This window comes from Rhinolophus sinicus, chromosome 7, assembly GCF_057876585.1.
Source record: "Rhinolophus sinicus isolate RSI-liver-muscle chromosome 7, RSI-T2T, whole genome shotgun sequence".
Taxonomy (NCBI): domain Eukaryota; kingdom Metazoa; phylum Chordata; class Mammalia; order Chiroptera; family Rhinolophidae; genus Rhinolophus; species Rhinolophus sinicus.
In genome coordinates, this window is record NC_142507.1 from 15,846,408 (window position 1) to 15,860,195 (window position 13,788).

Below are 13,788 nucleotides of genomic sequence, written 5' to 3' on the forward strand. Positions count from 1 at the left end.
CTAAAGGGCCAAAGAGCAAATATTTTAAGCTTTGCAAACCAAATACAGTCTCTGGTCACAGTCACATATACATTTTTTTTTTTTAAAGCAACCCTTTAAATGGCTGCCAACTCAAGGGTTTTTCTCAAAGAAAACAGGTTATGGAATGGATGTGGTCACTGGACCACAGTTTATCGATCCTATTTGAATTGATTATTTAATCTGTACTGATTCCTAAAAAAAGAAAGCCCCAACCTGTAAGATTAATGGGGAAAAAATTTTTGCCAATTCTGTCACGTCTGGGACAGGAAAAGGCCCAACCCCTTTTGAGTGTGAAGGCTTTGATTAGGTACCTTTTCAATTATTTTAAAAAATCATGACTTTTACTACTTCACCCCTAGATTAGTGAATTTTACCAAAACATTTAGTTTAAACTACTTTAAAATGTGCTCCACTAATCACAAAGGCCTATCAGACAGACAGCTCACGCTAATAAACAGGGATGTGTTACTGTCCCTATCTGACTACAGAGCTGTCCAGTGTTATCACTACCACCTAGAATCCTTTAGTATGTTGGATAAATGGCCTGCTTTTTCCAGTTTATCAAACAACGCTAACCATTTATTTCCCAATTCTTTCAGTAGTTTTAGCTGAATGAGATGTTTTTTTCCTTAGCTCTATGAAAATAACTTAGGCAGTCGCCTTTCAAAAAGGCAAGGCTTCGGTTTGGGTTCTAGTAAGAACAAAGTTATAGGAAACTCTTCAACGTTTAAAAAAAAAGATATGGTCAACACATTTTGAATCAGTAGAGCTTTGATTACACTGGAAATATTTTTAAACGTTTTGCTAAATTTAACATAAATTTTCAATTGCTACCTGGGTGGAATATCAATTAGAGAAATGCACCTTGGTAGTGAAGAGGAACAGAATTTCCACTTACTGATGATGGAAAATAACAACTCAAAACTTCCACTTGTTACTTCAAACCTAGTTATGAGACATAATTGATTTCAAGTTTATGTAATCACTTGAAGATAGTTTATTCATAATTTGGAAATCGTTAAGTGAAATTTTACTGTTATTTAAAGATATATGACCTTTAACCAAAGTGATATGAAATTTTTGGTATTTCCCTCATATTAAAAAAACCAACTGGAAGGGAAAAATGATTTTACATATAAAAGGATATAATAATCAATAGATGTAATAAACTTACTTGTGAGAACAGATGCACAGACCCTTTACCCACAACATAAACTTAGAAACACAACCTGAAGAGGTCATTTAATATAATGTTGAAGTAAAGCCATGAGCCATCTATGAGTAAATTCAAATCTCAGCCCAAGTACTTATCAGTCACGTGCAATAGCCAAGTTACAACTGGAACTGTGTTCTCATCTATTAAAAGGCAATGAAGATACTTAATGTGCCTAGGACACATTAAATATTCAACCAATAATAGTTATGTTAATACAGGGTAACTTGCCTCTTTAAAATTTAAATTAATGATCAAGTACATCATATAATTTCAAAGCCAGTTCAGAGTTTAAGAGTATAAAGTCATGGTGTAATGTAGTTGGAAAGGATATGAGCTGAATTCTGTACTCTTCCACTTTCTACGTCAGTGATCTCTTCAGATCATTTCATTTCTCTAACTCTGTTTCTTCATTGTTCAAATGGGGATAATACCTACTACTCTATTCAATTGTAAAGATTTAAAAAAAATCTTTGTTAATTGCAAAGTGCTATAGGGAAATACACCAGTTAAGCTTTTACCTTCAGTTTTTTTTAATGTGAAAACTAAAATACAGAAGAATGACAGTTCTTCCTTAGAATTTCAAAATCATTTATAATTATTATCCCTTAGGCTTGTGGTGTAGGTCAATTGTTTTTCTATTCTCTCAAAGAAAACTTGAACAGTAAGAAAAAGTTCATGATCACTCTTCTGACCCAAGGACATTTTAATACAACTCAACTCTGACAGTCTTTCAATTATCGTAACTTAATATCTATTTTTACTTCATAAATATACAAATATCCAAGAAAGAATATTGTGCAATGTCTTAGAAGTTCAATAAAAGACTGACACATTATTCACCAATAATAGTATTTCTGCACAGAGTAAAACAAAACTGTTTTCCATTAAGAACCTGAGGTACTACTTCAAACTCCAGAACTCACTTCTGAATTAAAAACAAAAAAGTGAAGTTTAGTATGTACTTTTAATGCTTATTTGCACTTTCCTCTATTTCAAAAATATTATTGTACTTTTCAGAAAGTATAATTTATGCACATCTAATCTATGCATATAACTCATGCATACTTTGACATAAGAATGTCATAAGAAAAATGTATTACACACCCTACTCAAGTAACCTGAATATTTTACCAACCATAACTAGTTATTCATTCCCTAATTCTAGAAGATAATCTGTATCTTCTATATCTTCTTATTCAATAAATACTTAATAAATGCCTAGTACATGCCAGACTAAAGTGCCTGTCACTGGAAACAAAAAGGTGAAGAACCTGGAAGACTTCACAGGTCTAGCGGGGAAAATAAAATATATTTATGCTGTAATTTGATAGGTATTGTAATGGAAGTACAAACAAAGCAAAACACTCTAGTAAAAAGAGAAGGGTGCAAGTAACTGGGGGAATCAGAAAAGACTTCATGAAGTGATAGACATATGAGTCTGCGTGCGTGTAAATCATACTTACTAAGATCATGAAAGAAAATTCTATTTTCAGAAAACAATAATAAGTCCTATTTCCCTGAGTAAGTTAGAAGGAGCAAGTTGACCAAAAATGAGATAGGGAAGGAAGTGTTGTGAAGCTGTGTTAATTCTTTAACATGACAATGACATAATCAGACTTGGACTTTAAGAAGACTGCTGAGTAAGAATGTAGAATTACCACTTAGGAAATCATTCCAGCAGGCAGAGATAATGAAAACCTTAACTAAGAGCACAGACAGAAAAATAACAAAATTCATATTATTTTACTTTCTTTGTTCTCTATACCTCTTCCCTGATAAACATTTCTAGGAATTTATTCCCCTATATATACAAGCAGACAAACTCAAACTTTATTTTTCCAATATATTCTTCAAATTTATATGGCATCTTTAATAGTACCAATCAAACCTGAATTTTCTGATCAACTTAATAACCTGAGTATTCTGTGGAACTATAAAGAACTAATTTTAAGACCGAAGTACAGATATTTACTTTTAAAATTACTGTAAAAATTATTTCCTAAGAAAATGAGCACTACGAAATAAGAGAAATATGCTACTACAGAAGTAAAGGCCAACAATCTGTTTTAAAATACGCCTGGGTTTGATGTGAATTGGATTTAAATATACAAAACAATTTAAATTAAGCAAAAACATTAAACACCTTTCAGGACAAAAGACTCATTTCTCTTATTTATAATATTAAAATCAGATGACAGGATTTAAAGTCATATTGTGTATTTAGTCGAAATTTTTAAAAATTAAACAACTATTTCAGCTAGGTCAGTACAATGACCTACGAGTAGCCGCAGAACTTTAAATATGCAAATAATTACTTGAGATATTTCACAAGTCCAGTTTTCACTTTAAAAGGTCAATTAAATTCTTTTTTCTATTTCAGCTAAGTAATTATGAGTAAGTTAAATTCTTGTACAACTTACTTTCAAATTTCAGCTAATTTCCATTTTTTCTCTCCAATATACCATTTTCAATATTCTATAGTGTTACTGCCCTTTAAAAGGTAAACATGTACCTTGATTACAGATAATTATTTTTAGTATTACAGAAAGATTGCTGAAAACCTATTCATTAGTACTGCAAGGAAAGGGAAGTAAAATACAGCCTTGCAAGTATCAAACTTTAAAAGCACATGAATATATTGATTCAAATATCGTGAGTTAAAATGATTTAACTAATATAAAGCATAAGACCTTCCATTTAAACATATTTAAACAAATCTTTTATAGATATTTTTGGAAACATAAGGAAGCTTTCATAACACAATTTAAAAATTGGGTTCACTAAGGTAAATGCCTTTATACTCTTAAAAAATAATTTTCTAACACTTTTAAAGTTGTACTACAAATGAAATCTTATGCAAAATCCCAAATATATAATAAAACAGATAAAAAGCAGAGCACAGCTCTGGCTGCCGCACGGGTGGGGCCCAGGGTGCCCTCCCCCAGTCTCCCTTAGGCAGGCCTCTGTGGAATGCCAAATTACCAATCTTCTAAGCCCCTGTGACAAATGAATTACAAAATATCTGCTACCAAGTAAAATGAGGATTCTTACAGTAGCAACTCTCAAACATTTACAATCCACTACAATTCCTTGAAAACAGAGTTTGAACAAGTCAAAGGATCTGCCTACTGTATCCATGTCTTAGAAAATTCATTTTACACTTTAATAAACTATGAAATCAAGTAGCAAAAAAACAATTCAATTATTTAGACCAAATAAACTTCCCAAACTTATCTGATCACAAACACCTTTTGGGGAGAATACCTACTACACCTCATATAAGAATTTCTCAAAATAATTGGAAAACCCTGCTTGCTATAAGGAATATTAACTGAGGTTACTAAATGGGCACAAACAGAATAATGTTTCTTTTAAAACTTGCACTACATTTCACAACAAACGATCTTCTCCTATTTTCCAATGATAAATTCTCTCACAACCTTTAGTTGGAAAGTAAATTTCTTATTGAGATAATAAAGTACATTATATAAATATGAATTCTTTCATTCTTTTAAGAGTAGCCAAATTTTCACAGATTTTATCACCTGTTTTTTTTTCTCTCTCATTTATTTATTCCCTCCTAACATATATTCAGAATGTAGATCAACAGATAGAAGAGGGTGGTAAAGGAGAAATCATCAAGAGATAGATCAGGTGGAACATAACCATGGCTCTCTACAGTCCTAAAAATAATTCTAAATCACACAAACTGGAAACTACATTTTGTTCACATTTGCTCTACATCTGTAAAGTTCTGTAGTAATATTTGGTTCCTTATTTGTTCTTTTATAGTTTTAAAAAACTAGAGGTTAAAATTTCAAGGTACATTTTTTTCATATATCTTTTTTTAAGCAAAACAAAACCAGTTTCATTCCAGAATGTTCTCCCTAAAGAAACTGGTTAATAATAAAAATCTATTTTTTAAAATTTATTTCTAGTAGCTACATTTTTATTAACAAACAGAAATGGATACAGAAATGGTACCAAAGAATACCCCTTTATTTCTCAATGTTTTAACTGAAATTATTCCTGCATATAAATTCACAAGATTTGTGAAAAATTCAAACACAAAACAACCTCAAAAGCCAACTATTTGATTTCATGGAATGCTCCATGCCTACAATATAGAAGCAAGTGTTTACAATCTTTATTATGCTCTTTATCTATTCCCTACCTTACCAGGTTATATTAAAACTTTATCAGTGAAATTCAAATGGGAATGCCTTATATAAAGAACACTACATTTAACCAAAAATTTCAGGCACATAGTACTCTCCCCCAAATTTCTAGCTAACTAAACCTTGTAATTTGCTTTGGCTATGAAGATATGACAGTGACATTAAAAGATTAAATTCTTTCAACATTCAAGAAAAACTAACTGTAATACATACAAATAATGTTCATCTTCAAATCTTTATATTTCATAATCTAGTTTCAACTGTCTGTGATTTTTAAAGAATTCTCCTGTGCCATAAACCCCTAACTGCTATTCACTATTATGCAGGCACACTAGATTAACTCCTATTATGGTTAGTCTCATTCAACTAAAATATGTATTTGAAAAATCAATTAATACTAATTTAAGTTTAATTTCCTAAATATAGGACAATCAGACTTACCTGATTTGTCTGGCTGCTTAAGTATGGCTCAAAATCATCATCATTTACAGCATCTTTTTGATGAATCGAACCGTTTTGTACTGAAACTAAAAAATATGTTTTTATTAGATGTCATGTAATTGTCTTTATGAAACTCACAGAATAACCTAACATATTCAGTATTTTTCAAACCAATTCATAAAAGTCATCCTGAGTTCTTTGTTCTTTTCATTTAAAAACTCTCTTAAGGATTAACTTTAATTTTAGATACAAACATTTATGTGCCACCAAAGACTTACAAATCTTGTATAGATAAGCCCAAGATTAGAGAAATACAAACTATACATACACTTGCCATTACCAAAAACAAAGTAAATATCCCAATTTCACTCTGTAGTGAGCAAACAGTTAAATTAAAACATTAGGTTCGCTGTTATTATTTGAAGCTAAAATACCACTTCAAATATTATAGACAGAGATTTCTGAATGTCCTCTTTGTTAAATCTATTACTTAGTCCAATAAAGGTAAATATACCTTTTTTTGTAACTAAAGTTACAGTATCTTAAATGTCTCCAGTTAAAGAAAGTGACAAATTCTTTTGAAGCAATATCACAATAAATATAATCATGAAAAAATCTAAATAAAGAGGGCCTTAATTTTAACCAAAAAATTATGAAGACTTTCACATGAAAGTACAAATAAAATTCAGACACTGAAGACAACCGGATAATCATGATTACTTTTGCAACACACAAGAAAACCACTCAGAATAATTTATAATGCCATAGCTGTTCAGACTATTTCCATAAATGCTCTATACAGTTGTTATTCTCTTAACACTGTCTCAGAGTATTTTTGAGCACACTTGAGGTAATAAGGTCCTGGGTTTGAATCCTAAACCCAACGCTGAGAAGCTGGGTGATCTCTAGTTAGTGACTTAGCCTCTAATTCTGACTTCTCTGTTCAAAGAGGTTTTTAACAGTACCTACGTACCTCACCTCATCTGAGTATTCAGACAGTATGCAGTAATCTTGGATATTATTACATAAAATATTACAAAATCCAAATAGGACTAAAAATTACTTTATGACCACAGTTTTTTTTTTTTTTCACAAAGCTAAAACTTGATGTGCTGGCAAGTCTATGTAAATATATTATTCCATACTACTTTTGAAACATGTGAGATTAAAAAAGTTGAACCTTTCTGATGGATGTTGACTTATCTCTCTTTTTTTTTTTAATTTATTTTTTAAACTTATTGGGGTGACAATTGTTAGTAAAATTACATAGATTTCAGGTGTACAATTCTGTATTACATCATCTGTAAATCCCATTGTGGACTCATCTCTTAGAAACAAAAAAACCTCATAATCTGAAGATTACAATGTCTCAAAGTATTGCAAGTTAAGGTTGGGGGCAATAGATTTAAGTTTTATAATCACAAACCATTTTTATTTTCCCTAATTTGAGTTTAGATCACCTACAATGTAGTAATGAGTTGACAATAGCATGGGAGCAAAGACAAGTGAAATCCCTTAGTTTTTTGCTTCCCACTGAGTAGCAATGAGCCTCAGAAATGATACTATTCTGTTACTTCTTCAAAGTAAACCTCTTATGATCTGCATTGCTCTTTAAAGACTACAAAAGCAACCTGAAGGTCAACTTGATCCTGGCTCCACTGAGGTGTTTTAACTCTATATGAAAAGGATTGCATCATGGCTATGGTTGAGCCAAAAGTGCTCCCCAGAATTTAAATATGTTAACAGCTACCAGAAATTAAAATAAAGAGGTGGGAACCTCAGGTTATTTATTTCTGGTGGGCTAATCATATCAGCACAAGAGATTCTAAATCCCCATTCTCCTTTACCACTGGTTTTATCAAAGTTATGAATGGTCTTTTACCTCTTCAAAAATAATTCCTCACTACAATATGGGCTATTACACTAGTACATATTGGCACATATTTGAAACAGCTACCCATTTCAAAATTACAATGATCTATTTCTTATATTCGTTAGATTCTCAGAAATTTAATCCATACTAATACAGTAAAAAGTGCCCACTTAAAAATTTATCTAAATATGTATTACACTACTCTTGCTTAGTTCCTCCTCTGTTCTATTCTCTTTTTCTAAGAAGCTGAGACTAAGAACAAAACAGTCACACACACTAATACTCTACAGTCATTTATAACTGAAGTCTTAAAAGATTACTCAAGTAGTAGGTCAATCTAAGGAAAAAAATGTTTAATTAAAAGTATTGTATGCATACTGACAAGCAATTTGCATTAAATTAGAATCTGAATAACCTAGCCTTTGAGTTTCAGAAACATACATTTCTTTAAGAAATTCAACTGTCTTAAAGACTTTAGTTTTTGAACATTCCTTGATGACACTCTAGTATCTTGGAGACTGAAAGCCATAAAATAGTAATGAAATCCAAAGCCAGTTCCATAGTCTGTACAAGTTCTTCAGGGAAAAAAGAACAGATGACTTACATGATTCTTCGCCTGTTTCCTCTGCTCTATGAAGCAGAGTCAAATCAAGATAGAACATGGGCCTTAGGAGCCAGATGATTCTTTGCTCTGGTCTGACTACATCAAGTTAGGAAAGTCAACAGATCTGTGCATCATGTTTTCCCACCTACAAAAACAGCGACAATACCATATACCCTCTATCTCCTTATAGGAATGTTTTAAGGATTAATAATAAAATGAAGCCTAAAATGACAGTTAAGTGCTTTGCAATCATTTCCGGGGATGGGGGATGGGAGAAGGGTTACAAAAGAATATTGCCAAAATACAAGGCATTTTCAACTACTTTTCTGAAACACTAAAAGATAGCTAAATTTATTTTAAATTGCAGTTGTACCAAACAATAAATGTGTCTCTTATGTTGGGAGGGGAAGGGAGAGGGAAGGAGCAAAAAGATAAATTCCTTTCCATATATTTGCCTATTTATAAATTTAAGGGGTAGGAGGAAGCAGGCAGGTAGCAAGGCCTGAGGCTACTGGGAGTATGGGATCTGACACTTAGTTCTCTGTGGTGCCTGCAGGAAAAGGAACAGTACACTTTTATTCCAGCAAGCAAAATTTCTTCTAAACAAACAAAAGTGACATAAAGTCAGTTTTAAAATAAGGACCAATATGTAAATAATTATCCTTAAATTTTTACTATCTTTCATTACTACCTTAGCTAAGGATAATAAAAAGAAAGCTAATAATACTTAACATAGGAACAATCGATTAATTAAAACAAATTCAAACGTATAAACAAGTAAACCTAAAATTATTATTTATACTACAAAAGCATTTTTTTGCCTTACTAAGATATTGATATAGAATTTCTTTTAAATTTTAGTTCCTTTAGTGCATTTATGTCATTAAGGACAGACAGAAAAACACTTAGCAGAAAATCAAAGACACTAAAGCCAGGTGTAAAGCTAATGCTATCAACTAAAGATAATTTAGAAAAGAAATACAGCATCTTTGAAATCATATAAACTGAAAAGGCTTCTACTTTCAAAACTCGGACAACTCAGGGACATGTAGTTTCAATAAGTTTAGTAAGTTCTGAATTCAAGTTTAATAATCATGTTCTTAAGAATACTGAGGCTGTAGTTCAAGAAAAATAACTTTGCTTTCGGCTTCACAAAAGTAAACAGAGTAACTGTAAAACAATTTCACTAGCTTGAAAATCATGTCAGCTAATGCAGTTTTTCTCAAACACACACACAGCTACTTGTATCAGTTCACTGGAGATGCTGCCTTCGCCTTGTAATTCTCCCTGCAGAGGCATAAAAATATAAGTAATGTATATGTGTATTGTGCACTTGTAGTTATCTATTATTTTAAAGCATCTTAAATGATTACCAATACTTTTAGGCCAGTACTTTTCCTAAAAGTACTTTTAGGCCAATACTTTTCCCCTACTGCCATGTCTTAGGCAATAGTCTTCCTGCACCTTAAAAATAGATGAGGTGAGAAAGGTGAAAAGAAACCTAGCAAATATCATGCCTTCTAGAGCAGTGGACTATCATAATTACAACAATCCTCATAACACACAAAGGACTTATGACTAGAATTACTACTTTTATAGATCGAGAAGGAATTTTAACCAAAAGGTACAATGTGTCAAGCTCACTTGGCAATTCAGTAGCCACAAGCAGTATTGGAACACAGATCTCCTAGGAATCCCAGTCCATCATTCAATCCATAGATGAAATTATGAACTGAACAATAAATTTCTTGGAATAAAGAACTATCCAAATAAATATTTTGTATGTGTCTAAATACATCTAACAAAGGTGATACTGATGGGTTGAAACAATTTTAATAACCAAAAGATATTTATTTATGGTCAATATGCAATATTGTTTGTAGATCATTTGTATCTATATTATCAAAGATGTCACTAGGACATACCTAAGTGAAATGACTATGTCATGAATCAAACTTAATGTCTTACTAAATAGATGCTCTATTTTGTTTGATCAAACAAGTACTTCATAGAACTTGCATACTTACCTCAAAGCAGGTAACACAAAACACTTAGCATTTCAAATAGCCTTGCAAAGTGCCACCTCCCCACAGATCTAGGATAAAATAATTTATGCTAGGCAATAATGATCACAAATTTCACGTTATCTCCAAGTCTATATACTTCCTAATGAGAAGACTAGCAAAAAATTAAATAGATCATTCTTTTTAAATTTACAAATACGTTTTTAAAAACTCAAAATAAATCAAGAGTATCAAATTCTGAGGTTTATCCTCATAGAAAACAATTCTAAAATTAAAATCTTAACTAAAAATTAAATTCTAGAAATTAAAATTTCTAAGTGTTTATACTCCAAGAAAATATATCTTTAATCAAAACAAAGCAATACATTTGTTACCTAATACAGTACCATATACCTGGTATGTACAAATTCTCAAATTAATTGTACAATTCAAAGAAAATTACCTAAGCTGTGTATATAGTACCTATTTCTTTCAAATTTGCTATAACAAATAAAACTTGAAGACTATAAAGAGCACAAATAAATTCAATTACATCTAAAAATCTAGTGATCTTACTTTCTAGGTCATATTTTGATACTGAAATAAAAAAAAAAAAAAACCCAGGAAGCATAATTCTATTAAGTCTAATTTCAACCCCCATTACAAACTGTTATAAATATATAATTCCCTGTAATGTTATTTAATTGGCACTGTCCCAAGAAAGCAGTTATTGTTCTATACTTACTCATATCACATGATCAATGCCATAATGTTTTAGTCAGCTGACTGACGATATTATTCCATATCAATAAATACAAAACAGACTTATTTTAAAAAATGCTTTACTTTCAGTAGTGCTTTTTTTTAAAAAAAACTAACTAGTAAATCACATAATCCTGGAAGGAACCTCACAAATTATTCCCTTCAGTCCTTTCTAAAACACCAAATTAAGTCTCACCCTGAAATAAGGACTGCATAGCAAGATGACCTGCCTGTTCAGTATTGGTTTCTAACGTGTTACTGCCTCATGCAACTCACTTCAATAGAATCAGTGAGTAACAGAATTTCACTAATGTAACATGGAATACCATATGGTTGCATGTTCCAGTGTAACCCAGACATGTAAAACAGAATATCCATTTACCTACATATATATATATATATACATATATATATACACACTAACATATTAATTTTTGTGGCAGAAGTTACATAATACAAATAACAAAATTAAAGAAATGGCATTACAGTCATAATATTTCCTGAACTGAAATACAACTAAGAAAACTGTTTCTTGTTCCATTTTGATTTCTACAAAAGTGGCTTCAAAGTAAGGAACTTCCGAAGTTTGGATAACATTTATTTGGCTGTCTTGGCTGTGATGAATGTTTCTTCAATCCTACATTTCAAAACAAAACAAAACAAAACAAAAGAGCAAAAACAAACAAAAAGCCCCTAACACATAAAAAGTAACACTGAAACCAACATTGGGGAATAAGATAAAAATATCCAAACCCACCTTTATTTCCTTGCCCTTTAGGTCTCTGGGTAGCAAGACGGAAGGTGTCGTAATGAGAAGGAAAAAAAGAAAAGAAGGAAAGTGTGTTAATAATCAAAGGCGTTATCAAAGACAAGTTATTTTAAACCATCCGCGTAGGAGTTAAAAGCCACCATATCCTCCGTAGCCTCCAATTTCCCAACTAGCCCCCGTCTTTAAACCTCCTACCCTACACTCGGAGTCCATCGCCCGAGCTCGCCTGGGCTCAGCCCCAAGTCGGCCGCCCTCAGGAAGCGGCCTAAGGCCCTGAAGAGCAATCCTTCCCCCGCCCACCGCGGCCCCGCGGCCTCCCGCCACGGCCGCAGATTCCCGAGGCCAGGACGCACGCCCCAGGCCGGGCGGCAGGACCGCAGCAACTAGCGCCCGGCGCACCGTTATAGGGCCTGCAGCGGCGGCGACGGGGAGGAGCTGAAGCCCCACGCGAGGGTGGAGCTCCGGGGCTCGGGCCTGGGCCGAGCCTGAGGCCTCGGCTCCCTCACCTGATCCACGCTAGTGGCTGACATTCTTCACCGCAACCCGAGAGCTGCTGCTGCCGCCGCCGCCGCCGCTGCCGCCTGGGCCTCTCCCCGAGCACTCACAGCAGTTGGCTGCCGCCCTCGGCCGAGTTGACTGTTCCAGCTGCCGCCGCCGCTGCTGCTCGCTGAGAAGCCAGAAAGAGGGCCTCGCGCTGGGGAGTCGATGGAAGGGGCCCGTCTCTTCCGCTTGCACGCTCCTCTTCCCCTCTCGCTCTCCGCTTCTCGGGTCCACAATGGCGGACAGACTCCCTAGTCTCACTTCCGGTCCGAGCCTTCCTGACCTTCCGCTCTCCACTCTGACGTCCGCGCTCACCTCGCTCTTCCTCCCCCACCCTCCCGCCACAGACCTTGGCTCCGCCCCCGCACGCCACGTCACCGGAAATAGGAGCCGCGCGGCTGCCCACGAGCGCATGCGCCGAGGAGACAAGCCCGCGTGTGTGGCTGCCGTAGCCAACTTTTGGGGTCCCTTGGGTGGCTACCTTCTGGCCGGCCCCGAGGCAGCAGGGCGCGCGTCGGGAGGCGGTAGCGGGAAGCCGGCCCAGAGCCAGATTCCGGGGCATTCTGGGCAGGAAATGGGGCCTCGGCGGGAGGCGGAGTCGGCTGGGGATTGTAGTAGAGCCGGGCCGGCGGCACCCTCCCGGTGGTGGCGTGAACGTTAGACAGTTGGAACGCCGATGCCGCAGTGGCGCCTTCACTGGATGAGCGAGCGGCGGTGGCCTGTCCTCCACTGGAGCCCCCGAGACCATCCAGAGCCATGTGGGCGGCTGGGTGAGTCAGCCGCCCTCTGGACAGACTTGCGAGGCGGCCGCACGAGCCAGCACGTGCGGCGAAAGTGGCTGGGGTTGGAGCTCTGGGCATTGACACTTGCAAGCAAATAGGAGGGCAAGTATTCGTTTCTGCAAACCCCAGGAACATGATAGGAATAACTCACAATTCTACCATAACCTGTGGAGCAAAACTTCGCCACTCAATTCATGGACTTGTGTTCCCCTCCCCAGATGTTAAGTTGATTTTGATGAATGAAAAAGTTACTTTGGAAAAGAGAAGCATAGTTGCAGGACGTTTTTTCAGCCCTAAAAGGAGAGAGGTTTAAAATTTCAATAGAAACTGGTCAAGTTACTTTTCTCCAAATAGGCAAAACCAAAGCGACTATTTGCAACATTTTGAAATTTGTTGAAATAACATCTTTGCAATAAAGGCAAAGGTTCCATATTTAACAGGCGTGATGTGGACTCTTAAATAATTTCAATGACCAAATTCCTCCAAAGCCATCAATTAAGTGATAATTTAGAAAGTATAAAATTGCTGGGTTATAGGACCAATTTTGTGGTTTACAATGCAACAAGGTTTTTAAAGCACTGAATAATAATAGGACTGAA

General features: G+C 35.0%; 1 protein-coding gene across 9 annotated transcripts in view; it reads right to left on the reverse strand.

Moving 5' to 3' along the window:
• The window catches only part of YTHDF3 (YTH N6-methyladenosine RNA binding protein F3), a 33,886-nt gene extending 21,171 nt beyond the window's left edge, over positions 1 to 12,715 (reverse strand). For 2 of the 9 annotated variants that reach the window (XM_019754566.3, XM_074319259.2), the window contains exons 1-3: positions 12,374 to 12,715; positions 11,856 to 11,880; positions 5,857 to 5,942 (exon numbers count right to left, since the gene is read on the reverse strand). In XM_019754566.3, the coding sequence (XP_019610125.1) occupies positions 5,857 to 5,942; positions 11,856 to 11,880; positions 12,374 to 12,397 (135 nt within the window). In that variant the 5' untranslated portion in view covers positions 12,398 to 12,715. Of the gene's footprint in view, positions 1 to 5,856; positions 5,943 to 8,333; positions 8,479 to 10,360; positions 10,429 to 11,855; positions 11,881 to 12,062; positions 12,276 to 12,373 lie in introns of those variants that run through there. The other 7 variants (XM_074319258.2, XM_074319256.2, XM_019754563.3 and 4 more) reach the window with 7 other exon arrangements.
• Positions 12,716 to 13,788: the final 1,073 nt, after the last annotated feature.